The sequence below is a fragment of the Ranitomeya variabilis genome, chromosome 3 (assembly GCF_051348905.1).
Source record: "Ranitomeya variabilis isolate aRanVar5 chromosome 3, aRanVar5.hap1, whole genome shotgun sequence".
Lineage (NCBI taxonomy): Eukaryota > Metazoa > Chordata > Amphibia > Anura > Dendrobatidae > Ranitomeya > Ranitomeya variabilis.
This window is the reverse complement of record NC_135234.1, coordinates 255,219,090-255,246,947: the sequence shown is the minus strand read 5'-3', so window position 1 is coordinate 255,246,947 and position 27,858 is coordinate 255,219,090. Positions and strand designations below refer to the sequence as shown.

The following is a 27,858-nucleotide window of genomic DNA, read 5'->3' as shown; positions in this document are numbered from 1 at the left end:
GTAGGGGTAGGAGTTACCCCTCAGTTAAGGTTCTACCGCCCTCTCCATCCCTGGGGTACAGCTGTAGCATGTAGGGGTTGGAATTACCCCCAGTGCAGGCTGTAGCGCCCTCTCCATCCCGGGAGTACAGCCTGGAGCATTTAGAGGTCGGAGTTACCCCCCAGTGCAACCTCTACCGCCCCCTCCATCCCTGGGGTACAGCCTGGAGCATGTAGGGGCCGGAGTTACCCCCAGTGCAGGCTGTAGTGCCCCCTCCATCCCGGGAGTACAGCCTGGAGCATTTAGAGGTCGGAGTTACCCCCCCCAGTGCAACCTCTACCGCCCCCTCCATCCCTGGGGTACAGCCTGGAGCATGTAGGGGCCGGAGTTACCCCCACTGCAGGCTGTAGCGCCCCCTCTGTCCCTGGGGTACAGCCTGGAGCATGTAGGGGTCGGAGTTACCCCAGAGTCAGCCTGTATCACCCATTTATTCCCCCTCTGTCCCTGAAGTACAGCCTGGAGCATGTAGGGTCGGAGTTACCATGGCTAATGCCTGTACCGCCCCCTCCATCCCTGGGGTACAGCATGGAGCATGTAGGGGTCGGAGTTACCCCAGAGTCAGCCTGTACCGCCCCCTCCATCCCTGGGGTACAGCCTGGAGCATGTAGAGGGTCGGAGTTACCCCAGAGTCAGCCTGTATCACCCATTTATTCCCCCTCCGTCCCTGGGGTAGAGCCTGGAGCATGTAGGGGTCGGAGTTACCCCCCAGTGCAGGCTGTACCGCCCCCTCCATCCCTGGGGTACAGCCTGGAGCATGTAGGGGTCGGAGTTACCCCCCAGTGCAGGCTGTACCGCCCCCTCCATCCCTGGTGTACAGCCTGGAGTATGTAGGGGTCGGAGTTACCCCCCAGTGCAGGCTGTACCGCCCCCTCCATCCCTGGGGTACAGCCTGGAGCATGTAGGGGTCGGAGTTACCCCAGAGTCAGCCTGTATCACCCATTTATTCCCCCTCCGTCCCTGGGGTAGAGCCTGGAGCATGTAGGGGTCGGAGTTACCCCCCAGTGCAGGCTGTAGCGCCCCCTCTGTCCCTGGGGTACAGCCTGGAGCATGTAGGGGTCGGAGTTACCCCGGAGTCAGCCTGTACAGCCCCCTCCATCCCTGGGGTACAGCCTGGAGCATGTAGGGGCCGGAGTTACCCCCCCCCCCCCCCCCAGTGCAGGCTGTAGCGCCCCCTCTGTCCCTGGGGTACAGCCTGGAGCATGTAGGGGTCGGAGTTACCCCCCAGTGCAGGCTGTACCGCCCCCTCCATCCCTGGGGTACAGCCTGGAGCATGTAGGGGTCGGAGTTACCCCAGAGTCAGCCTGTATCACCCATTTATTCCCCCTCCGTCCCTGGGGTAGAGCCTGGAGCATGTAGGGGTCGGAGTTACCCCCCAGTGCAGGCTGTAGCGCCCCCTCTGTCCCTGGGGTACAGCCTGGAGCATGTAGGGGTCGGAGTTACCCCGGAGTCAGCCTGTACAGCCCCCCATCCCTGGGGTACAGCCTGGAGCATGTAGGGGCCGGAGTTACCCCCCCCCCCAGTGCAGGCTGTAGCGCCCCCTCTGTCCCTGGGGTACAGCCTGGAGCATGTAGGGGTCGGAGTTACCCCCCAGTGCAGGCTGTACCGCCCCCTCCATCCCTGGGGTACAGCCTGGAGCATGTAGGGGTCGGAGTTACCCCCCAGTGCAGGCTGTAGCGCCCCCTCCATCCCTGGGGTACAGTCAGCCTGCAGATGTTGTGTGTGGACACACGTCGGAAATACGTAAAACTGCAGCGATCCTCCCTGCGCGAGAATTTGGGCAGGCCTGCAATACCGGCTGCGGCCGCCGGGTGGCCACGTTCGATCAGTGCAAACAATAAGGTGCGGGAGGCTCCACAAGCCGTGAGATCGGGCTCTGCCCACTGTCACCGCTCCATTGTAGCTGGCATAGAGGGCGGAATGCGCGGAGTGGGCACCACCGTACTGCTGACAAGCTGCAGAATGCCCAGCCGCCTCCATTCATCTGGTGGCACAGCGCGCCCACAGTTCGTGCCAGTGCCGAGCGCATCTGCATCACTGGGATAACTCCTCCCGTGTGTAGCCCTTCCGTCCTGCTGCTCGGTGTGCGCTGCGTCCTCTGCTTTGCAGTCCCTCCTCCGCCTCCTCTTTCTTCTTCTGTCTCTTCCTCCCTCCTCCTTCCTCTCGCTTCCTCTCTCCCCCTTTCCTTCCTCCTCCCTTTATCTCAGCATCCTCGGGGACGTAGCGGGAGAGCGGCGGAGGGAGTGCCCGTTAGGACCGACGCCGGGGCATTGCGGTGGGTAGTGCCAGCATGGATGCCCTCCGTCCTTGCTGTCAGTGTTCCTCCTCTAGCCCCTGCCCTACTTTTGCTTGCCATCTATTTTCCTTTCTTTTCCTATATTCTGTGTGCATCCTTCTCCACCATTTTCTTCCCTTGCATCATCCCTCCTTTTTTCCCACCTTCCTTCTCCATTTTGCCTGTGCCCTGTCCCCCCATGCTCGGCAGCTTGCTTTCTGCTGTAGGCCACTGCTGTGCCAGCCTGTCACTCGCCCCCGTCTTTCAGCGTTTCACCCCTCAGACAGATTTGCCTCCTTTGCAATATCTCTCCTCTTCTTCCAGGACGGGGAGGTGGAATGATGCAGCGGAAGGTGAAGCCGCCCTCGGGGGTGGGTCCAGGCCGTTCTGCGGAGCTGCGGGTTTTCCGTGGCCCCTCAAGTACTGCCCACGAATCCCGCTTGCCCGGAGCACCTCTTAGACGCCAGCGCTCCCTCACCAATCTGTCCGTGCTGACTGATGCTGAGAAGAAACTCCGTCTGTGTGGCCCTGACTGGTGTGATGACCTGTCTACTATAACGCCACCACGCAACCATGCTGCCAGTCCAGCTTCCCCTGCCATGTCCAGGGCACTGTCTCGCTCAGAACACTCCCTTCTACAACCCAGGACGCCTAGCCGGATTCCTCGCGGTCCATATGCGGAGGTGAAGCCGCTCAGTAAAACATCGGACACGAGCAGCGGCGGCCCTGCAGCCGAGGAGTCGACCAGTGACCCCTCTGATGACAAGAAGACTTTCCTCAAGGTGGATCCTGAACTAGTGGTGACTGTTCTTGGCGATCTGGAGCAGCTGCTCTTCAGTCAGATGTTAGGTAAGAAAATACCACTTTGGGACCCATGTGACTAGCTAAAAAGTGCAGATGTTTGTGCAACATGTAGGTGGCAACAAAGATATTATGTTTGCCTTTTAGAAAAATGGTCAGAGCTCAGCGTTAGGGGACGAGGCCTCACAAAATGCAGATTTCCTATCATTTATGTCACATGTACTTGGGCAGCAGAAAGATGTGCCATAGGTACTAATAGGAGGCAGATATGTTAAGGGGGTGGTCTGCTTTCAGTTAATATCCGTTCCTGGGCACAGTTTACTATACAAGAAAGAAACTGCTGAATTGACCGTCTCTACTGGCGAGTCAACGCCGCTGCTCTCAATGACTGACTGGCCTTGACGTCAAGTCAACAGCAATTCACTGAGATCAGTGGCTCTAGGTGGGGCGTCCCGTCTACACTGGCTGATCTCACTGATTGGCTGCCACGCTATCATCGGGAACGAGCGGGGGCACACTAGTAGACTTGGAGATGGTGATGACAGTGTGGTTTGTTTTCACTGTGCCCACAGACAAACATTAACTGAAAGAGGATAACCCCTTTAATGAATTTTTGTCACTTTTCTCCAGCCACCCTCGACCAAGACCGGCGTACTAAGGCTCTATTCACACATGTCTATGTGTCCCGGTCCGTGATTCACCGGGGCTGTCAATTTCAGGTCAGGATACCTGTGGCCAGCCTGAGACCCGCAGCCTGTACGCGGCACATGGATGTGTGAATACGGCTTAAACATTATTGCTGATGGATTCCCCCAAAGAGCAGTTTGTGAATATTCTGTGATCTGAGTCCTAGTTATATGACAGCCGCCATATGGGTACAGGAGCATCTTCAAAATTTTATTACTCATCCGCAAAAGAAGGCACCAGCTTTTTCTGTCATGGAGGTTTCCAGGTCTTGAAGATCTATTGCACTTCTGGTATGTGGCGGCTGACATTGATAGCTATGGTGTGAGTGGATTCCCAGACGGCGTGACCCTGGGTGGTAAGAGCGAGTGTTCTGCTTACTGTCCTGTGTACGGTGAGTCAGTGGATGAGGCCATGATACAGACGTTAGTCAGACACTGGGCTGTTAAGGGAATGGAGTCATACGATGACTGATTTGTAGGGTTTGGGTTGTAGGACAATAGTTTTCCATACTTATTCTGGCTCACAGGCCTGCTGTTTGTTTGGATATGTTCCCCTGTTTTGTCCCGTTTATGTATGGTAGAGTGCTGTTCTTTTGGGGAGACCGACACCGGCATTGAGGATCAGGGCAGATTCCTTAAAGAAATTCCAGACAAATGAACGCTCTGTTTGGTCCAGTAGAATGGCATTTGGGCACTCGGATTCAGCTCTTCCGCTACTTCCACTTCCTATAATGAAGCAGAACAATAGAGATAATGCAGATGTGCTTCTGGAGGTCTTACGCAAGGAGTTCCCATTTTTGTGGCTTTTTAGTATAACCGGATTTATCAGCTACAGATTTGTCTGCTGGGTTTGCAGCACATTTCAGTGGGGAAGTCCGCAGCATGATGTGACTTTTCCAGCGTGCGTCATGGTGCACTGCCATGAGCTGGCCTGTCACTGCTTTGTGCTGCCCATGTTTAGCGTGAGACTGCTGAGAAGTTGGAGTGGTGCATTACCGAGCAATCTGACTCCAGATTCATTGCGGCTGCTTTCCTGGCTGTCAGCAAAATGTACTTGCTGCTTGCATGTGGTTACTCAGGTCCATTTAAAAGAAGATGTACATCTCATCCAGTAGTGATGATCCAGAGTAAAGCAAAGCTAACCCCAGAAGGCAGTAGGAAATTGTTCTTCCTTACGCCAATTGCGAATATAATATGAACACAGTTTGTCCAAGGGCTCATCAAAATCACAGTTTACCACAATATGATATTGTATTATATCACTTAATGAATACAACTTAATTTTAAAGATGACGTGTCACTAGATCAAAAGTGGCCAGTCTTTGCTCTGATGCCCTGATTATTCTTTTCTTTTCTCTTTTAAAATCCACCTTACAGGTAGAGAAATATGGGCCATCTTATTTGGTGCAAGTGTTCATGGCCTGTACCGAGGGGACGTGGCTTACAGGGTAATTATGCGGACCAACTTAAAGGCACCCCCCAAGGAACCTTCAGAGACACGTCTCCTTGGTGCAGACCATAAAAATAAGTTAAAAGGCCCAGATATCTGGCACCATATAAAATGTGATAATCCCAAGAGCAGCGGGATTAAATTTAAAAGCATCAACTGGACAATTTTGACATGCGACAAGTCCTCTTTAATGAATTGTAACTTACAACGCACCAAAGAAACTACCTTCACACAAGGCCAGTAAAATACAAGTACATTTTATTATCCAACATAAAAAAATAATACGTATAAATGGGTATACACGTAAAGCACAGGAAATAGGTGGGCTACCCAGGTCAGGGCTCCATTAGTAGTGGTATCATACTACAAACCAAGACATAACAATGCATATAACCATTGTGCAAATGACCATGTGCAAACATGCAAGTACTAGTAAAAAAAGTAATAATAATAACAGGGTATAAGTTTAACAATATATTGGTATAGTTACCAAATGAAGCGCTCCTGGGGGCCCACCAACACCCGAAGCGCGTTTCGCACTGAAATGCTTCGTCTGGGGGTGGTTGGGTACTGGCCATTGATCGTATATATATCCATAGAGACCAATAGGAGAGGTGCTAGCATTAAGATTGATAATGAGGGACTCCTGTGTACGCATGCGCAAATAAATGAAATGAACGCCGATGTGGTAATACACACACTCACATGTAACACCGGAACAGGAACAGCCGTTGGTTGGCGCGGGAGAACATGTGCACCAGCCCGCAATCCACATGGCCGCGCAACCATAATCATCCCGGACAATAACCGGAACTGCAATCGCCGCACATCACTGACGCCACATCCGGTGCGCCCTATCAAGTAGTCATGGCGACCGCCAACAAACATCAAGCACCCTGCGTGCCACACCATAGACTAGTGAATACCCAGCGTAGGTCCGGAAGTCACCATAAATAGCAGACAAAAAACACCAGAGACGGTTTACTAAAGAAACACGGCAACAATGATGAGATCCAATGAAGAAAATGATAATCGCCATGTGTATAATAACAACAACGGTAAAATAAAAAAGTACAAAGTGAATAATAAGTGCGCAGTGAAGCCGAAATAAGACAAAAAACAGTAAGGAAAAAATTATATAATTAACAACAATCATAATGTGCAAAAAAACTAAACCACATAAATAATTAATATATATGTGAATATGAATAAAATATGCTGATATATAAAAGAGCATATATATATGTACAAATATTAAGCATAAATATGATACATATATCTGCAGTATATAAAAGAGCATATATAAATATATATATGAAATATCGACATAAGTCTAAATTGTAACTTACTAAAAGAATGTGTATTTAAAAATACAGTTTGGTTTGCGATCTACTTGTATATCAGTGCGGTATTGTATTCATGTATATGAGACGCAGCGTCTCCGTTTAGAGCAGTCTGTAATACAGCCCCAAGTAGACTATCGGCAACGAAACATATCAGAGGTGGGAGACTTTAATCTACTCTTTTTATCAGTTACAATTAGTTAAAGCGACGGTTTATTGATATGGTGATATAGCGCAATGATTCTAATAATTTCCTCTAATGTGCTAAACTGTATTTATTTGCTCTTGGGAAAACTGTGTTCATAATTTAAGCAAAAACCAGGAACAAACTACAGGGGTCGTAATTTCAAGATTAAATATGGCAATAAGCATATATCTCCGAATCAGGACGGCTTGTGATAATATGTCTCTGCCTTCTCGATCGATGCGTACACAGTGCTAAATAAGTGCGGCGGACACAAAGTTAGGAAGTGTTAATGGCGTTACCGGTGTAAGGAGCGAGCAGGAGATCCAGTCAGCTACACGGTGCACCAGCATTTACCCTGTAACAGGGGCTAGTGTACCAGGCCCAGTTATAGGGGAAATCTTATTATAAAAAAAGTACCGTATTTAAATGGTAACCTGCCCCACAAAAGTCTTTTATGATATCGGCAGAAATGTAAAAAAAAGCGAGTATGAAAATAACATAAAAATTATTAGGCCCAACATATGACGAAAAAAGATGCAAAAATTGTTTGAATATCTGAACAAGAACACTTTAACATGCCCGAAAAAACATGTCAATGTAAAAATCGAGTTTCATACAGAAAGCTTGGATATTGTCACCCGTCTGTCCATGTATTATGTCCGTGTGGCGACAGTGTGTACATGATCAGATACAGCTTCCTAGATTAATAATGGCAATGTATTTGTACAAATCGGATGCTACGGTGGATCCGTAGCGTACTTTTACACTTGCATAGGAGATTTTCATCTATGACACTGAAGAGAATGGTGCGTGCTGCGATCTGATCCGTACGTAGCACTCGTCCATAGGCCACGCTAGTCTGAATCAGCCCTTAAACGTCACTTTTCCTTATAAACGCTCCTGATGTAGTCAAATATTGACCTGTCTTGTGAGCTCTTGCCTTGTGTCCTTTGGAGCTAACTTTTAGATGAGTAAAGAAATATCAAGGCCTGGAACGAAATGTTCTTATAAGGGTGGAGAACATGAAGACAGTCTAAAATAGAAGATGCTGTTATGACCTGGTCATATGATGTAGTCACTTGATTTCGGTTAGGCGTCTTCTAATTGATTATCTCTGCGCTGTCTGCACTTCTTTCCGGTCTTGTGCAGTTCAGGATTTTCACACAGTTGTAGCGTAAAACATCCCTAATAATACCTAATAGAAGATATGTGGATGACAGTGCGGGCGCAGAGAAGTCTTCTTTACTATGTTTAGTATGAAAATGTGATCACACTGTCACTAGATAATGAATTGCGAAAACTTTCTGTCCCGAGGGCTGATTCCCCAGCCTCCTGCTCAGTTCTCCCTTTATCTACAGTACATCAGCAGCATGCATGTGTTTTGGGGCATTAATTGGGTATTTTATGACTGTACCAAGCACAGTATGGGAGTAGTAAATGTATAATGGCGGTATTTCATCTTTGCATGGTGGAAATGGCCACATTGTATTGAGGTGCGGTGTCAGAGGGGACAATTTGATTGACAATGGTGTCAAATAAGAAAATAGTGTCTGATCTGCAGGCTACATGTTATAGAGCAGGAGGAGCTGAGCATACATTTTTTGTTGGAACATTTTAAGAAACATTTCCATTTTATTCACTTAGTTTTCAGATGTTTGCATATTTCGGCCTTATTCACTGATTGCCAGTTTTCCCTGTATAACTGAGCATGCAGACACAGCTGTCAATCACTGAGTAGGACCGCCCACTGGGCTCCTAAGCAAACAACGACCAAATATTTCACTTTACAAAATACAAGGTTTGCTCATTTAGTCGCCCATTCAGATTAGTCCGGTCTCATCCTGCAATGCACGGACTGGCCACGAATTTCCCTACCGTAGCATGACCACTTCATGTATTTCTATGAGGCCGTCAGTCTCAGGTCAGAGATCGGACTGAGTTGTACAAACATCTGATTGAGCCCCTATACTTAGTCTTTGCCCACAAACCTTTTTATCATTCTGCAATCACTGACATTGGACACTGCATTTGATTGTGTATATTTTAAACAGTTGATGTATTACTAGAGATATAAAGAAGCAGCACATGGATGCCAATACTCATGAAAGTCATCTGATTTTTCTGGATTATTTTTCATATTCTCATCTGAACGGGTTCAGCCAAGGCCACGCATACAGTCATCCGTAGGGCATCTGTTTCTTACATGAACAATTTAATAAATAATTAAGGGCATACGTGATTTCCTATCTTAATAATTGCAATAGATCTGTGACAAACACATGACATACGGATGGTAAACCCTATGGGAGCCGTTTTTTTGTGCACCCATTGACTTATAATGGGCGAGTCTGATCCTAAATGCAGGTGAAAATAGCGCATTCTGCGATGGTCCGTGTGTAAAAACGGTAATGTGTCATTGACTTGTATTGATGCTGTTCTATACCTGGACATGGACTGATTATATGCTTGTCTGAACAAGCCCTAATAAAAAAAAATCATATATTAATTCATTCCTCTCATTATATAAAAAGGACTGAATATCACTCTGCCTGGTTTCTAATGGCTTCCTGTGCATCAATGTAGATTTGGTAATTGCTTTAGTCAAACCATTAAGGGGTTTTCTCATAAAGACATCCCTTGTCCTTCTGTAATGTTAAGGCATGTGGACATCATAGAGAGGAAACCCCTGCTTAGAGCTCCTTGCAAGGGAAATGGCTAGCTAGCCGTGTCTTCCGGGTCATACAACCCTTTAAAAGGATTTTTAGGATTTTAACCCCTTCACGACCTACGGCGTATAGGTATGTCATAGGCCATGTCCGGCATTTGATGCGGGCTCTGGCACTGAGCCCGAATCTTTTCAGACAGCTGTCATGTGCCCCTAGCAGCCGCAGATAGAATTGCGATCATCCCACCGCTGTGAACATGTTAAATGCCGCTGTTCATCTCTGACAGCAGCATTTCACTCCTGCTTACTTGAGGCGCGTCACAAACCCCACCCATCGCCGCTCCTGTCACATGATTGCAAGGCACCGATGGGTTGGCATGACGGTCAACATCATATGTGTAGCACAAATGATCGGACGATCCTAAGGAGACTATTGAAGCACCTAACAAGTAGAAAAAAATGTTTTAAAAATATAAAAAAAATTATAGAAGTTCACATCACCCCCCTTTTGCCCCATTCAAAATAAAACAACAATAAAAAAAATACACATATTTGGTATCTCTGCGTTCATAAACTGCCAATCTGTCAAACTTTAAACTAAATTAATCCGATCATTAAATGGCAGAATTACATTTTTTGGGGGCAGTTTTAGCATTTAGTAAACTAAAAAAATTGTGGAATTGCTTTTTTTTTGCAATTTCACCGCGAAGGAGTTAATATTCTAGCCTTAGGTCTGCCTCCAACCCTCTATGTTTTTCTGACTTGGATGCTTATCTTATTAATTGTCAAAAGGAAATATTTCTTCAACGTTGCTTATAGTGCTCACATATTCTGCTGCACTGTACACAGATCGTCATCCTTTCCATATGTTACCATGGGGCTCGCAATCTACTTTATTACATTGGGCATAGAAATATTCAGTTCAGTTAACCTCTTAGAGGTTGACAAATCTGCCACTATTGAAATTCAACAGATTCTCTTGAATGCATTTCATGCAAATCAAATTATCCATTAAAAAAGCCATTTTATTTATCTCCTGACCCCCAAAAACATATGAAATGTTCTTAATTTTTGCTTCTAGGAATAAAGAATTTCCCAAATTGTAAAGAATAATTTGTGGAATATGATTTGTGCAGCTGCCATCATTTTGCTGGATTTGTACAGGCCAGGAAGGGTAAATTTATATGGGCCAGGAAGAAGTTCAAAAAGCAGCTTCCCGCTGGTCCTCACTGGCTTCCTAAGGAACCAGTGGTGGTCTCCACTCTTTGCCATGACCACATGTTATGATATCAGAACATAGAAGAGGGGAATGGTGCTGGAGTGGGACCATAGGGAGCCAGTGGAGGAGCGGTGGGAAACTGGTGGCAGGAACAAATGAGGGGTGACATATCATGGTTTACTGTTTTTCTAACCCCTTCCCGGCCCATATGACATATCCTTCTTAGCACAAATAAATCCAGCAAAATGGCAGCTAGCTGGGCATCATTTTGCTGGGTTCGTGCCATGCGAATTCCCAACAATTCTGCTTTGCTAGAATCTGCAGATTTGGAAAATCACAAATAGAAATCACAAATTAATTTGGTTCTGAAGAGATTTAAAACAAAATCCACACTAGAGAGCCAAGTGGTCACTCGGCGTTTCACTGCCCTGCCTCTTTCAGCTGTGCAAACTCGTTACATCTTCATACAAACGCCAAATGTAAGACTGCGGAGACCCCACCCAGCATACCCATGATCCCTCCACACATAACCCTTAAAACATACGAATAAGACAAGAACACAATAATTGATGGGTGAAGGTCGGTCACAGCTTTTATTAATTCATTTCTTATAACTGTCAACATATTTTTTAACCACTTAGAAAGGCACATAAAATTAATTAACCACGCTCGCCGCCAAATGCCCTGTTGTCAATTCACAGGCACGTCAGCCGACGAGCCGTACCCATGTGTCCTTTCTTTAAATCCCGCTGTGACTTGCATCTAAAATAAATAAAATACCAATGTTACAAAACAAACATTAAAAAGGGGAGGGAGGGTGGGAAAAGCACCTCCGGGACCCACTGAAAATGAGGGAAGGAGGGGGAGAGGAAAATAACCCAGCGTTATATAGCCCATTAACATGAAGGGGGGGGGGAAGGGATAGTGAGTCACTCATAATGATTGGCCCGCAACCATGTCAAAGCACCGCCCCCTTATAACTATTAAACTGTGTGTAGGGACAACACTCAATAACATGGAAACCAGTGAGGACAAGAGGCACCGCAGTCAGAGGCACCATTCTTATTCAGTGCGGTGCCTGCCAGACTGCGGAGACCCCACCCAGCATACCCATGATCCCTCCACACATAACCCTTAAAACATACGAATAAGACAAGAACACAATAATTGATGGGTGAAGGTCGGTCACAGCTTTTATTAATTCATTTCTTATAACTGTCAACATATTTTTTAACCACTTAGAAAGGCACATAAAATTAATTAACCACGCTCGCCGCCAAATGCCCTGTTGTCAATTCACAGGCACGTCAGCCGACGAGCCGTACCCATGTGTCCTTTCTTTAAATCCCGCCACGGAAGGATCATGTGTCCTTACACATGACTCCGACCCCCACCCATCAACAAAAGAGCCTGCTCAATTCCATCTTGTAGCCCTGATAAAAAGATATCTAGGCCAATATCTGTAAGATGTACACCATCTTGCCTTAACAGTGCTCTGTTATCCCCCTCTAATTGCTTATGTCTTATAACAACACCAAACCTTTCCCTAACAAATTTCGAAATCCGGGCATTTATTGTTCTCCTGGTGCGCTCTATAGCCATGCCGTCTCTGGCACCATGCCAGACCGACCGAGGAACTATTTCCGACCAAACAAATATAAGTTCTTGAAAGAAGCTGTGAAAACGGGATATATCTGACTTCATTATTGTTATTAACTCCGCAATTTTGTAAGAACACAAGTCATTACCGCCGGCGTGTAAAACAAGAACTACCGGACTCCTGGCTTCTTTGGAGATATCCACTATTTCAGGCAAAACTTGCGGCCACTGTAAGCCTTTTATCCCCCGCCAAGAAAAATTCAGGCCTCGAAAGCCTAGGTTCCTACCGCCTGGGCGGAATTCAGCCCTTTGACCAGCCCAAAATATGTAGGAGTGGCCTAACAGCCACACAGTTGGACTGCCCGAACCTGGAATGAAGATGACAAGATTAAATTAATAGATCAGGACGAATATACCTTGAAAAACAAGCTGATCGCCATCTGCCGATCCTTTGTACCTCTGAATCGGGCAAACCTGCTTTAGCCGCCTCTGTCGCAGCTCCAATTCGAAATGAGTGGGTACCATAGTCACGAACTGGTACCCCAGATGCTGTTAAACACTTGCCGAATAATGCTTGAAATTGATACCTAGTCAACGGCGAACCATCTAAATGAACAAGGAAAAACCTACCGAAACGTCTGACCTCTAAATAGGCGATAATTAAAAGAACAGGGCAAACTTGCCCAGAATAGCGATGCAACAAAAGCCAAGTACCTCTGCCTGCTGGGTCTGTCTTAGACTTGCGGAGGCGAAGGCGTAATGAGTCTTTAACTAGGACCACGTCGTCACACAATAAACCTCCCTCCAAACTACTCTTAGACTGAGGAACGAGCTCACTGATGCGAAGAGCTCCAAAAAAGGCTAAACCAAATGCAGCAGATAATAATAATGACTCGAAATGAGAAGAACATATCTCATTAGTTGAACATATAATGGTATGAAGGAGAGATAAGGAAATGGGGCGCCTACATTCACGACTTGGTTGCACCCGCTTCCACCCTTTCAATGCCTGTCTGATAAGAAATGTTTTAGTAACATCAACCCAACCTAACAACTGAAAATAAAAAGCTAAACCAGATAAACGTTGCTGCGCCGATGATCCAGATATACCTTTGTCTAAAAGTTGACTAATGAATTCGATTGTAACTTGTAATCTGTATTGATCAGACAAGTGTACCGGCCTCCCACGTATCAATGAACACCATTCTTCCCATGCCTTACCGTAAGACTGCCATGTTGATGGGACAACTGAAGAACGGACCAGAGGCATCAACTGTTCGCCACTGTTTCCCAAAGAGAAAGGGGGCAAGGCAAGCCCACCGGTTGAGCGCTGGGAAAACTGTTCTTGAAAACCTGCCAATCAAAATGTGGTAGCATGTCAGACAATCTGTTATCAGAGACTAAAAGTTGTTGAGCCCGAGGCCATATGTTATATTTGAGGCATAACAATGCAAGACGGCGAAGCAGACATAAGATTGGAAGGGACGTGCAAGACATAAAATTTATGCAAAGTGCGGTTTTTGGGTGTGAAGTTTGAAAAACAATCTTCTTATTAGCTAAACTGTCAAACCAAAGGTCGACAGATAGAACGATTGAAAACACTTCACAGAAGGCAGGATCCTGGCAAATACCTAGAGTTCGCCAAGATGTAGGCCAGTTTTCTTTACACCATTGATCACCAAAAACCACGACAAAACCGGAAGAAAAATCTGCGCTTGTAAATAACTGGAGATCCTGGCTAAAAACCTCTTTTGGCATAAAGCAAGTATGACAATTGTACGTCTGCAGGAAAGATTTCCAAACTTCCAGGTCTGCCTGCATACTCTTGGTAATACGGAGTCTATGACTAGGGTTTGACACACCTCTGGTAGCCAAAGACAGCCGGCGAGAAAAAACTCTGCCTACCGGCATGACTCTGCAGGCGAAAACTAATAAACCCAACAAAGATTGCATTTGTTGCAATGTTACCTTACGAACTGCACTAAAACCTTGAATTAAACTCGAGATTTTTTGAATTTTTTCAGATGGCAATCTAAATACCATGGAAACTGTGTCAATCTCAATGCCCAAAAATGTTAACTTTTGAACAGGACCGATTGTTTTTTCCGCAGACAACGGTATACCAAAGTCACTCGCTATTTCTTTGAATTTGTTAATTAAAATTGCACATAGATTAGAATCCTCTGGTCCCACAAAAAGAAAATCGTCCAGGTAGTGCGTAACAGCATTACAGCTTGTCTCGTAACGCACTACCCAATCCAAAAAGGAACTAAAAAGCTCAAAATAATAGCATGAGATAGAACATCCCATAGGGAGACACATATCATAGTAATACTGGTCATCTACTTGACAGCCTAACAGGTGAAAACAATCGGGATGAACCGGTAATAACCGAAAAGCAGAGTCGATATCCGCTTTTGCCAGCCAGGCTCTAGGGCCTGCCTCTCGGACCATTACTACTGCTTTATCAAATGATGCATATGCTACTGAAGAATCCTCCAGCAGTATACCATCATTAACGGAGACACCTTTAGGATAAGACAGGTGGTGAATCATTCGAAATGTGCCTGGTTCTTTTTTGGGTACAACCCCCAAAGGGGAGACCCTAAAATATGGAAAAGGCGGGGATGAAAAAGGCCCAGCCATTCTACCCAATGATACTTCTTTTGAAATTTTTTCTCTAACAACATCAGGATGGGAAGCTGCAGATTTCAAATTTTTGGAAAAAGAAATTGTACGTTGGAGTTTAAACGGAATAAAAAAGCCGAACGTAAAACCAAAACGAATTTGCCCAGCTGCATCTTTTTTATGGTACCGATTTAGCCATGGGCCCATCGCGGTTACGCTCACCGGTGTCCTTGCGATCGGTTTGCTGTGGTTTGGATGGTAATTTTCCTGCCGGACGAGTACACTTTGCGGCGGGGTGGGCCCCCCCGCTCGCAGAGCATTCATGCTTGAACTTGCACAAGCCGAAAAATCGGCAATGCCCTTCATTAAAAAGCCAACAGGCTCCGGGTCTGCGTACGACCACTGAATTGGTGCCTGTTGATGTGTGTCCAGCAGTCGATGTTGGAAAGGGGGGCTGTTTCTGAGATAACATAAGGCGGAGCCAAACATCGGTGGCTTTTACCCCCCATCCTAACTCAGGTTGAATACCCAAACGCCTCCTGAACTCCTCATCATATCTCCACCAGGCCGTACCACCATATGCCCTATATGAATTGTAAATCATATCTTGATAGATGAATAGTTCAGAACAGCGTTCGGGGTGCTTTTGCCCCATAATACACCCTAATACTGCAAAAGCCTGTAACCAATTGTTTATTGTTTTTGCCACTTTTTGCTTACTCCTATCAAAAACCCTCTCAACTGGTCGTCTTTCTTTATCTACTGTGTGCTGATCTACTGAAATCAAAGACCAAATATCGAAATATTCGTTTTTCCAGATCTTAATTTTTGTTTCATCATCTACATGCGAACCAAGAGCGCTAACCCCACAATAAAAAGCATCTTTATGTACACTGGCTAGTGACTTAATTTTTAAATCCTCTTTTTCACGACAATTCACTTTTGGAATTTGATCCAACATTGCTTTAAAAACGGCCATTAAAGTAGTACTATCAGGATAATTAACGCTTGAAAATGAACACTCACCAGAACCAACAACTGGAGGAGGGACTCCCATAGATGGAGGAACTCCGGCTCCAGCAGACGAAGATGAAAAATTGAGACCTTGGCTTGAAGCCCCGGGAGGTGCACACTGCTCGACCGGGCTGTAAACCCTTGATGCTGCCTGAGACTCTCTTCTGACCCGGGCAGGTCCAATCTCTCTATCAGGACTCGCAGACTCGCTGGACATCTCATATGAAGATGATGGTGAGCGTCGCCTCGAGGACCGAGAATTAGCATATCTACGTGAACTTGATCTCCTATGTGAGTGAACCGAACGCCTCCTATGCTGGTCAGACGTACGGTGGCTACGGCGTGAATGAGGGGACGAGGAAGATGCTGAGTACGACCTACGGCGCTTACGCCTGTCGTGTCTTCTTTCGTGCGAATGTGTAACATGAGCATGGGTCACTAAGGTACTGTCATGCTGCGGTTGCGAACCTATGGGGGTAGTAATAACAGTTGGTAAACGCTGTGAATGAAGCTGAGTGTCAAATAACATTGGGGCAGATGGTGTTAAAGCTTCATAATGCTGAGGAACTTGTGCAGGGGCAGAAAAGTGTTGTAAAACCCCAGCTGCTGACACTATATCATGTACAGAAGTTACACTTTTTTGTAAGTCTTGTGAGGCAACATCTTTAGTGGATACAGGCAAAGGGTTAATCTGCTCTCGTGAGGAGCCTGAAGCCTGTGTACTATGATTTCCCCCCACAGCAATCACAGCAGGCACAGAGCTGGAATGTGGGGCTTCAGAATGAACAGCAGTAATGACAGCTGTATTACAAGGGCTGGACGGTACCTGCTGTGGCTGCCTGGGAAGGGCAGAAGGGGTTAATACTGCCTGAGGTGAATCACTCCTGCTGCAGGGCCCTGCTACTATAGCTGAGAGCTGATGTGAGGGCGGGAGTTTTGTGGGCGGGCGTCTACTCCTATCATGGCACTGTCGTGATTTTCCTGTCAGAACAGGAGAGCTCTCCCTGAGGCGTGCAGGAGGGCGGGAACGCCGTGCGGACCGCCTGCCTCCTCGCCCGTCGACTGCTGTCGTCGCCTGGTGAGTGACTACTTGTGGGTCAGAGGGTTTGACTGTGGGTGCTGTGAGGAGAATGTCTGCTGCTGGGGGTTGCGCTAAAAGCGCTCCCGCAGGGCTGGAGGGATGAGCATTGAGTCCAGCAACCAGGGACAGCCACCACTGCTCACCTTCTTTGTCAATTCTAGACCGCAGGGCCTCCAAAAGAGGGTCTGCCATGCTTCCTATCCGGACAGCACAAAAGCACCTCCGGGACCCACTGAAAATGAGGGAAGGAGGGGGAGAGGAAAATAACCCAGCGTTATATAGCCCATTAACATGAAGGGGGGGGGGAAGGGATAGTGAGTCACTCATAATGATTGGCCCGCAACCATGTCAAAGCACCGCCCCCTTATAACTATTAAACTGTGTGTAGGGACAACACTCAATAACATGGAAACCAGTGAGGACAAGAGGCACCGCAGTCAGAGGCACCATTCTTATTCAGTGCGGTGCCTGCCATTGTTTACAGGACACCGCTGCCTCTGAGCCTTAGTTCCCATCTGGGACCTGTAATTAGACACATTCCATTCAGTCCCTATTTACATGCCATTATTTTGGACAGTATTTGTAAGCCAAAACCAGAAGAGTTGTGAACTTTTCCCAGGACCAGGACATGGTGAAGGCGAGGATAGGCAAAGTAGGTGTTGGTCTAGCATCTAACTATAACTGAAGGGATGCAATACAAAATATCACTGAAAAAATGTCATCCACATGCTGTGCACTCAGTTGTTAGTGTACATGTGAGTCTGTGCCTAGCGTTCTCACTGCCCTAAAGGGCAATGCTCATTAAAGAACAGGGCCCATCATGCCTTCTAACTTGTGACAGGCATCTGCTTTACCCAGTCATGTGCTTTCCCTTAGTTCACGGGAAGGTGCCCATCATACTGCCAGGGGAGCATATCTGTCACGATTCATTTTTGGATTTGTGGCAGCTCTGGTTCCTCTATAATTTAAATGTAGCTTTTTTCCTTTCGGGCCATCAGGGGTTAATGTCAGTTTCCCTTGCTGGCAGCTGGTTTGATTGCTACTCAGCTGATGTGGGTGGTGACCACTGACTGATAGAGTGATAGAGTAATCTATTTTGACTAAGCTTGGAGTAAAGAGCTCTCTGGTTGCAGTAGTCAGTCCGCTGTTTTCGTGGAGTTCGTGGTCCTAGTGCCTTACTCTCTGCTGTGTGGTGCTTTGCAGTAGAGACAGTTGTTAAAGGGAACCTGTCACCCCAAAATCCAAGATGAGCTAAGCCCACCATCATCAGGGGCTTATCTACAGCATTCTGTAATGCTGTAGATAAGCCCCCCGACGTATCCTGAAAGATGAGAAAAAGAGGTTAGATTATATTCACCCAGGGGCGGTCCGGTCCGATGGGTGTTGCGGTCCAGTCCGGGGCCTCCTATCTTCATAGGATGACGTCCTCTTCTTGTCTTCACGCTGCGGCTCCGGCGCAGGCGTACTTTGTCTGCCTTGTTGTGGGCAGAGCAAAGTACTGCAGGTGCCGGGAAAGGTCAGAGAGACCCTGCGCTCTGCAGTACTTTGCTCTGCCCTCAACAGTACACCGGAGCCACAGTGTGAAGACAAGAAGAGGACGTCATCGTAAGAAGATGGGAGGCCCTGGACCGCGACGCCCATCGGACTGGACCGCCCCCCAGGTGAGTATAATCTAGCTTCTTTTTCTCATCTTTCAGGATACATCGGCTTATCTACAGAATTCCAGAATGCTGTAGATAAGCCCCTGATGCCGGTGGGCTTAGCTCATCTTCGATTTTAGGGGTGACAGGTTTCTTTTAAGTATAAGTTCCCCTCTGTCTGTCTTGTGTTTTGTCACTTTCTCTGTGTTGTTCATCATCTGCAGTGGTGAGGATAGCGTCCTTGCCGGCCAGTGCACTAGCCAGGGATTAGTGATGTGACAATCAGAGACTAGGCGTGAGACGGTGGCGGGGGGGGGGGGGGGAAGACCCGCTTAGGACGTTAGGGGAGTTTAGAAACAGGCTCAGTTTGGAGTTTAGGAGGTGTCTCCATCCCTCGTCGCCTATGGTTAGGGCCTTCCTCACCCCATTCCATCCCGTTGTAGGTATTATAAGTTGTCGTCTGCTGGATTTTACCTTGTTGGTCGTGACAACATCATTGAGCAGAATACAGCACAGCTATCACTGCTGCCTGATTACTACTACCCAACTACTGCTACACAGAGAACAATACTGTATCAAACCCTGCAGCACCATTAGTTATGGCAGGTGGGAAAACACTGAGAAATAAAAGCAGCAGCTTCAGAATGCACTGGATGCCATAAAACAAACAGTAAGTTGTAGGCTATACAAGAAAGTACAAGTAAAGCTTCTTAAAAAGCGAGTGGGCGAGTTTGTGAGTGTTGTGTTCCTAAAACTATGTTCACACTGATTTTCTGCAGTGCATTTTGGGGTTCAGCTTCAATCGCCCTTAAAAATTGGATTCAGTCTAACACCTAAAGAGTAGACTATAGACTGCAGTGTCGCGACCTGACTGCAAATTTTTGTGTTTCTTTATTTTTCTGAAAGTGTCCATCTGTTCAGACAGGAGCAGAAATGTCGCACTCAGAACGATGGACATTTTAAGAGAAAAAAAAATGTTGCCCTGACGCGGGTTTGCTATTCAGGCAGAACACACACCTGAACTCAGAATCCCAAGTGTGAACAGGCCATGTGTCTTTTTTCTTAAAGCACCAACATGACTCCAGCATTTTATTTTTCATTGCTAGAGTGGTGCTTCTATTCTAAGATCTCTGGTCACAAGCTCTCAAGCTCTCTAAGTTTATGAGAGCAGAACAAGGCTCTCTCCAGAACTTTGGCTTGCTCCAACACACACTGAAGTGATCCGGCAGGTCACAAATTGCTGGTGACCGACCGAGTAAGTATAAGTCTAGGTGCAGGGACCTTACATTAGAAGCACCACTCCAGAAAGTGGTGTTTTAAGTGTGTCACTTGTGATCTAGTGGATGCAAGGCGTTTAGACGGGTGTAATTTATACTTATTCAGTGTGTACAGTCATTTGTTTTTTATGCTGTGTTGTGTAACATGTGCGCCATTATTGCCATCCAGTGTGCATCTAGTTGCAGAAAGCAATCCTTGACCGGCCATTTGAGGGTGGATACTGCTGTTTGAGATTGGTGCATGTTATATTATTATTATTTATTTATATAGCACCATTAAATCCATGGTGCTGTACATGAGACGGGGTTACATACAAATTACAGATACCACTTACAGTAACCAAACTAACAATCACAGCCCGATACAAAGGGAAGAGGACCCTGCCCTTGCCGGCTTACATTCTACAGGTATATTTGGAAGTCCAAACATTGGATATGAATGAGCAGCTGGTAACACTGAGATCCATAGACAAGATGGAGAGGAGTCTGCTGCTCACTGAGCAGATGTTTGCCTGGGTAGATGTGGGGGAGGATGGAGTATGGAGCTTCAGGGCAGTGGGGCAGCTAGCTGGGTGATAGAAGGCAGGGTAGAGGGAAGATAGTCAGGGAGGCACATCCGAACAAGTGTACAAGGTTGGCAGGTCATGGGATGTTAGTCCAGGGGTAGTGTTAGTGCAGCAATAGGGTGTCAGCTCCAGTGAGGTGCAGAACAGGATCGCAGGGCATAGCGTAGACATTATTAGAGGAACAGACATGGCGATCAGTCACAAAACCCAGGATCAAATGTTGAGTTGTCTTCCAGGCGCTCAAGTTTGAAAAATTGTGGATTTGGTTGATAGATAACTCTGAGAGGACCCAGCAGTCATGAAGCATAATGGCACCAATGACAAAGGTAGAGCTAGCTGAAAGGTGCTTGGATTTTAGCTGTAAGTAGTGATAAGCTAACATTCTTGTATCATCCAAGAATGCTCGTGTGCTAATCGAATGTCTTCGGCGTTTTTCAAAAATATATTTGAGTCCCCGCGCCTGCTTGTCTCATGGCTGTTAGACAGCTGCAACACATGCAGGGATTTCCTGTTTGTTAGGCAAGCCTGCATGTGTTGCAGCTGTCTAACAGCCACGAGACATACAGGCGAGGGGACTCGAACATATTATTTGAGCACATCGAGGACACTCGGTTAGCACCCGAGCGTGCTCGATAACACCTTAACCCAGCACGTTCGCTCATCACTAGCTGTAAGCTTAAAGTGTAACTGTCGTTATAATTTTTATTTCAGAAATCTATAGTACACATGAAAGTAATCAACTTTGTGATATATGTTATCAGGGAAATCTGCTTCTTTCTCTGCCAGAATTGATCAGTCACTATCAAAATTCTCAATTCAAGTAAAATCTATTAAGACAGCCTTCCCCCTTATTGAGACAGGAGATGGCAGTTGCTATGGATACAATTACTATGTAGACAAAAGGGGAGGAGCTCTGCCTCTAGCTCCTCCCTCCTCCCGTCTGCTTTTACCTCAGAATTGAGAAGCTTGATAATAACTGGTGAATTTTGTCACCATTTTTCAAATGTCCTTTTATTTCGTTAGGATGGTAGAAGTGTTAAAATATAGCAGAAATTTAGCATTTTAAGTTTACAAATCTTTTTTTCCTATTCAAATTGGAAGTGACTTTGAGGGGCCTATATATTGGAAAAGTCCTAAAAGTGATACCATTAAAAAATGTACCCCTCAAATTATTCTAAACTGCGGTTAGGAAATGTGTTATCCCTTCAGGTGCTACACAGGAATTAAGGCAAAGTCGAATGAAAAATTACTTTTTTCTACTAAAATACTTAGTTTTTTATTTACTCATGGGGTAATAACAAAAAATTGACCCAACAGTTTATTACTCAATTTCTCCTGAACGTGTCCCATAGGTGGTGAACCTGCTGCTTGGGCTCATTCCATTTCCAAAAGTGAAGAAGCACTATATGGTTTTCGCAGTGAAAATTTGGCTGGAATTGTGATTGTGGACGCCATGTTGCATTCACAAAGTCCTTGAAGTACCATCAGAAACCCCACAAGTGAACCCACAGGGGGTAGCAGGATAAAATGGACCCCAACATTTTTTAAACTATTTTTCCCAAACTCAGTGATACCCCAAATCTGGTCAAAAACTGCTGTTTGGGCACACGGTAGGGTCCAGAAAGGAAAGGGCGCTATTTGAATTTTAGTGCGCCAATTTAGCTGAAATTGACCGCTGACACCTTGCTGCATTTGCAGAGCCCATGAGATGTCGCAACAGCAGAAACCCCTACATTTTGGAAACTAGACCACACAAGGAATTCATCTAGGGGTGTGTGGACCATTTTGTACTCCTAGGTGCTTCACTGAATTTTGTAACATTTGGTTATGAAAACGAAAAATTACTTTTTTTTTCCAGTGAAATCTTATAGCTCAGAATTAGTAATTTTCACAGGGTGTAACAGAAGAAAATGGATGTCTTAATTTGTTACGCTGTTCTTCCTGAATGCAGTGATACCCCATCTGTGTCAAACTTCTGTTTAGGCGCACAACAGGGCTCCAATAGGGAAGAGCGCTATTTAATTTTGAGAGCTCAAATTTGGACCCCATGTTGCATTTACAGACCGCCTGAGGTGTACAAAAAAGCAGAAACACCCACAAGTGACACCGAATTGGAAAATTAAACCTCTCCAGGAATTCAGTGTATTAAATATCCAAAAGATTTATAAAAACACTCGATGGCATCTCCATATCAAACAGTGACTAATGCCTGTACAAAAGTAATGAAATATTATCCTAGAGTGTAGGTAAGGAAGGAAGAGAAGAACTAACGTAATGGGCAGGTTAGATAGATAATACACCACAAAAAAGACTTCCAAAATCCATAGGGACCACCCAAACCTAAACGTCGGCATATTACATAGTTACATAGTTACATAGTTATTGAGGTTGAAGGAAGACTTTAAGTCCATCTAGTTCAACCCATAGCCTAACCTAACATGCCCTAACATGTTGATCCAGAGGAAGGCAAAAAAACCCATGCGGCAAAGAGTAACTCCACCATGGGGAAAAAAATTCCTTCCCGACTCCACATACGGCAATCAGAATAGTTCCCTGGATCAACGCCTTATCAAGGAATCTAGTGTATATACCCTGTAATATTATACTTTTCCAGAAAGGTATCCAGTCCCCTCTTAAATTTAATTAATGAATCACTCATTACAACATCATACGGCAGAGAGTTCCATAGTCTCACTGCTCTTACAGTAAAGAATCCGTGTCTGTTATTATGCTTAAACCTTCTTTCCTCCAGACGTAGAGGATGCCCCCTTGTCCCTGTCTCAGGTCTATGATTAAAAAGATCATCAGAAAGGTCTTTGTACTGTCCCCTCATATATTTATACATTAAAATAAGATCACCCCTTAGTCTTCGTTTTTCCAAACTAAATAGCCCCAAGTGTAATAACCTATCTTGGTATTGCAGACCCCCCAGTCCTCTAATAACCTTGGTCGCTCTTCTCTGCACCCGCTCTAGTTCAGCTATGTCTTTCTTATACACCGGAGACCAGAACTGTGCACAGTATTCTAAGTGTGGTCGAACTAGTGACTTGTATAGAGGTAAAATTATGTTCTCCTCATGAGCATCTATGCCTCTTTTAATACATCCCATTATTTTATTTGCCTTTGTAGCAGCTGCCTGACACTGGCCACTGAATATGAGTCTGTCATCCACCCATACACCCAGGTCTTTTTCATTGATGGTTTTGCCCAGAGTTTTAGAATTAAGCACATAGTTATACATCTTATTACTTCTACCCAAGTGCATGACCTTACATTTATCCCCATTAAAGCTCATTTGCCATTTATCAGCCCAAGCTTCTAGTTTACATAAATCATCCTGTAATATAAAATTGTCCTCCCCTGTATTGATTACCCTACAGAGTTTAGTGTCATCTGCAAATATTGAAATTCTACTCTGAATGCCCCCTACAAGGTCATTAATAAATATGTTAAAAAGAAGAGGGCCCAATACTGACCCCTGTGGTACCCCACTGCTAACCGCGACCCAGTCCGAGTGTGCTCCATTAATAACCACCCTTTGTTTCCTATCCCTGAGCCAGCTCTCAACCCACTTACACATATTTTCCCCTATCCCCATTACTCTCATTTTATGTAACAACCTTTTGTGTGGCACCGTATCAAAAGCTTTGGAAAAGTCCATATACACTACGTCCACTGGGTTCCCTTGGTCCAGTCCGGAACTTACCTCTTCATAGAAGCTGATCAAATTAGTCTGACATGAGCGGTCCCTAGTAAACCCGTGCTGATTCTGGGTCATGAGGTTATTCCTCTTCAGATACTCCAGTATAGCATCCCTTAGAATGCCCTCCAGGATTTTACCCACAGTAGAGGTTAAACTTACTGGCCTATAATTACCGAGTTCAGTTTTTGCCCCTTTTTTGAATATTGGCACCACATTTGCTATACGCCAGTCCTGTGGTACAGACCCTGTTATTATGGACTCTTTAAAGATTAAAAATAATGGTCTATCAATGACTGTACTTAGTTCCTGCAGTACTCGGGGGTGTATCCCATCCGGGCCCGGAGATTTGTCAATTTTAGTGATTTTTAGACGCCGCTGTACTTCCTGCTGGGTTAAGCAGGTGACATTTAATGGGGAATTTTTATCACTAGTCATATTGGCTGCCATGGGATTTTCTTTTGTAAATACTGATGAAAAAAAGTCATTTAGCATATTGGCTTTTTCCTCATCCTCATCCACCATTTCACCCAGACTATTTTTAAGGGGGCCAACACTGTCATTTTTTAGTTTCTTACTATTCATGTAGTTAAAGAATATTTTGGGGTTATTTTTACTCTCTCTGGCAATGAGTCTCTCTGTCTCAATCTTTGCTGCCTTGATTTGCTTTTTACAGAATTTATTTAATTTTCTGTATTTATTTAATGCCTCCTCACTACCTACTTCCTTTAATTCTCTAAATGCTTTCTTTTTGTTCCTTATTGCGCCCCTAACAGCTCTATTTAGCCATATTGGTTTCCTCCTATTTCTAGTATGTTTATTCCCATACGGTATATACTGTGCACAGGTCCTATCCAGGATGCTAATAAACGTCTCCCATTTTCTTTGTGTATTTTTGTGTCTCAGGATATCGTCCCAGTTAATTGCACCAAGATCCTCTCTCATCCGTTGGAAATTTGCCCTCCTGAAGTTTAGTGTCCTTGTCACCCCCCTACTACCCATCTTATTAAAGGTTACATGAAAACTTATTATTTTATGATCACTATTCCCCAAGTGACCCCCAACCCTTATATTTGATATGCGGTCTGGCCTGTTGGTTAATATTAGGTCTAGCAGTGCCCCCCTCCTTGTTGGGTCCTGAACCAGCTGTGAAAGGTAATTGTCTCTCATAGTTGTCAAAAACCGATTACCTTTGCTGGAACTGCAGGTTTCTGTTCCCCAATCTATTTCAGGGTAGTTGAAGTCCCCTATAATAATGACTTCTCCTTGAGTCGCAGCTTCATCTATTTGCTTTACGAGGATATTCTCCATTGCTTCCATTATTTTTGGAGATTTATAACAAACCCCTATCAGTAATTTATTATTTTTTCCCCCTCCCCTTATCTCCACCCACAGGGACTCCACATTTTCATTAAATTCACCTATATTATCACGCAGGATGGGTTTTAAGGTCGATTTTACATATAGACACACACCTCCCCCTCGCTTATCTGTACGGTCATTTCTGAACAGGCTATAGCCCTGCAAGTTAACAGCCCAGTCATGGTTCTCATCCAGCCACGTCTCAGATATCCCCACCATGTCATAATTATGCTCCAACAACTTGGTCAGTCAGTCAGACAGATTATTAAGAGGAGTATGCTTTTTTTAATGGGTTGTTGAGGGATGTAGGCATGTTGGTGAATTACGGTATTTAAAAACGGTAATTTTTAGGATAGGTCAACTCTTTTAACCTGCCAACTCTCCAGGGGACCTAAGTATTGATAGTTTTAGATGACATCTATAATGAACAGTTATGAACGTCTCTGTGGTTTCTGGTCTGTTCCCAGTTGAGCTTTTTTTTTTCTTTCTGTCACCGTCCTAATCTGTTAGTTATTTGTATTTGTGCTTCTCTTTTTTCCTCATTCCAATAGGTTTGGGTTTTTATATTACACGTTTATTGTATAGAGTGCTATTCTGTGCTTCTTGCTTTCTTCTTTCTCAGCTTCTCTGCTATTTGTCTATTAATAATATTATTATTATTATTATTATTTATTTATATAGCACCATTAATTCCATGGTGCTGTACATGAGAAGGGGTTACATCAAAAATAATATATATAATATAATATCATTTGTCGAAGTCTTAGACGTTCTCCCCATTTTACGTGGTGTGATTTGCCTGTGTTGCTGCAGTTAGTGTGGTGCAGTCATGGCCAAGCGTTGTGAGACTGACACAAATTTTGCTTTTCACAAAGTTTGCTGCTTCAGTTCTTTTTAGGCATTATTCAGACATCCAACATCCTTGTTAAAACATGTACATGAAAAAAATGGTACTGGTGTCAGCAATATTTTGTGTCATCAGTATGTGGCCCGTCTGTCCATTTTTACCATCAATGTGTCTCAGTGTTTTTCACAGATAGATAAATATATAAATTACACTAGAAGGCAGCCCGATTCTAAAGAATCGGGAGTCTAGAATCCATATATACTTTATTTATTCAAATGTAAGAATAATACAATTAATAAATAATAGTAAGAAAGAACAAAAAATGGCTGCACTCACCATCTCTTGACAATTCTTGTTATTTAAGGTACAGTTACACAGGATCCATGAACATGCTTATGAGGGGAGTGATGAAAGACATCAGACAACAACTTTGCGTGTTGTGGCAAATGCCACAACAACGGTTCTTTGCTTAAGAACAATAATGTAAATAATAAATAATATGTATCAATAACTATGTATATTGGTATGTTCTTTCTTGGCACAAATTGCAGGAAGTAGTATTCTAGGCAATTATATATTAGATGGGCATTTCCTGAAGGAAATACATGGTGCTTGAACAGCGCTACCAGCTTTACAGCAGCACTTTTCACACACGGGACTGGGGGGCGCGCTTACTTTTGCACCCGGGGCCGGGGGCGCGCTTACTTTTGCACCCGGGGGCGCACTTACTTTTGCACCCGGGGGCGCACTTACTTTTGCACCCGGGGGCGCACTTACTTTTGCACCCGGGGGCGCACTTACTTTTGCACCCGGGGGCGCACTTACTTTTGCACCCGGGGGCGCACTTACTTTTGCACTCGGGGGCGCACTTACTTTTGCACCCGGGGGCGCACTTACTTTTGGTGGGCGGGGCTCCTCGGCCTCCGATTTGGTTGGTGGGGCCCCTCGTCCTCCGATTCGGTGGGCGGGGCCCCTCGGCCTCCGATTCGGTTGGCGGGGCCCCTCGGCCTCCGATTTGGTGGGCAGGGACCCTCGGCCTCCGATTTGGTGGGCGGGGCCCCTCGGCCTCCGATTCGGTTGGCGGGGCCCCTCGGCCTCCGATTTGGTGGGCAGGGACCCTCGGCCTCCGATTTGGTGGGCGGGGCCCCTCGGCCTCCGATTTGGTTGGTGGGGCCCCTCGGCCTCCGATTTGGTGGGCGGGGACCCTCGGCCTCCGATTTGGTGGGCGGGGACCCTCGGCCTCCGATTTGGTGGGCGGGGACCCTCGGCCTCCGATTTGGTGGGCGGGGGACCCTCGGCCTCCAATTTGGTGGGCGGGGACCCTCGGCCTCCGATTTGGTGGGCGGGGACCCTCGGCCTCCGATTTGGTGGGCGGGGACCCTCGGCCTCCGATGTGGTGGGCGGGGCCCCTCGGCCTCCGCTTTGGTGGGCGGGGCCAGGCCCCTCGGCCTCCGCTTTGGTGGGCGGGGCCGCTCGGCCTTC

At 45.7% G+C, this 27,858-nt stretch overlaps 2 protein-coding genes across 8 annotated transcripts in view; one reads left to right on the top strand and one right to left on the bottom strand.

Moving 5' to 3' along the window:
* The first annotated feature begins 1,838 nt into the window (after positions 1-1,838).
* Positions 1,839-27,858, top strand: part of NAV1 (neuron navigator 1) — a 205,512-nt gene continuing 179,492 nt past the window's right edge. For 2 of the 5 annotated variants that reach the window (XM_077295398.1, XM_077295400.1), the window contains exons 1-2: positions 1,922-2,311; positions 2,636-3,160. In XM_077295398.1, the coding sequence (XP_077151513.1) occupies positions 2,650-3,160 (511 nt within the window). In that variant the 5' untranslated portion in view covers positions 1,922-2,311; positions 2,636-2,649. Of the gene's footprint in view, positions 2,312-2,635; positions 3,161-27,858 lie in introns of all 5 variants that reach the window. The other 3 variants (XM_077295397.1, XM_077295399.1, XM_077295396.1) reach the window with 3 other exon arrangements.
* Positions 11,229-17,451, bottom strand: LOC143815798 (uncharacterized). Of its 3 annotated transcripts, none has more exons than XM_077295405.1 (4): positions 15,916-17,451; positions 13,483-13,614; positions 12,411-12,629; positions 11,229-11,424 (listed from the first exon to the last, which is right to left on the bottom strand). In XM_077295405.1, exons 1-4 carry the CDS (start codon positions 17,309-17,311, stop codon positions 11,402-11,404), a joined length of 1,770 nt encoding a protein of 589 aa, XP_077151520.1. In that variant the 5' UTR covers positions 17,312-17,451; the 3' UTR covers positions 11,229-11,401. The 3 variants fall into 3 exon arrangements, with proteins under 3 accessions (XP_077151520.1, XP_077151521.1, XP_077151519.1); XM_077295406.1 differs by lacking the exon at positions 11,229-11,424 and having other exon boundaries at positions 11,830-12,629; positions 15,916-16,371; positions 17,128-17,451; XM_077295404.1 differs by lacking the exon at positions 11,229-11,424 and having other exon boundaries at positions 11,830-12,629; positions 15,916-17,449.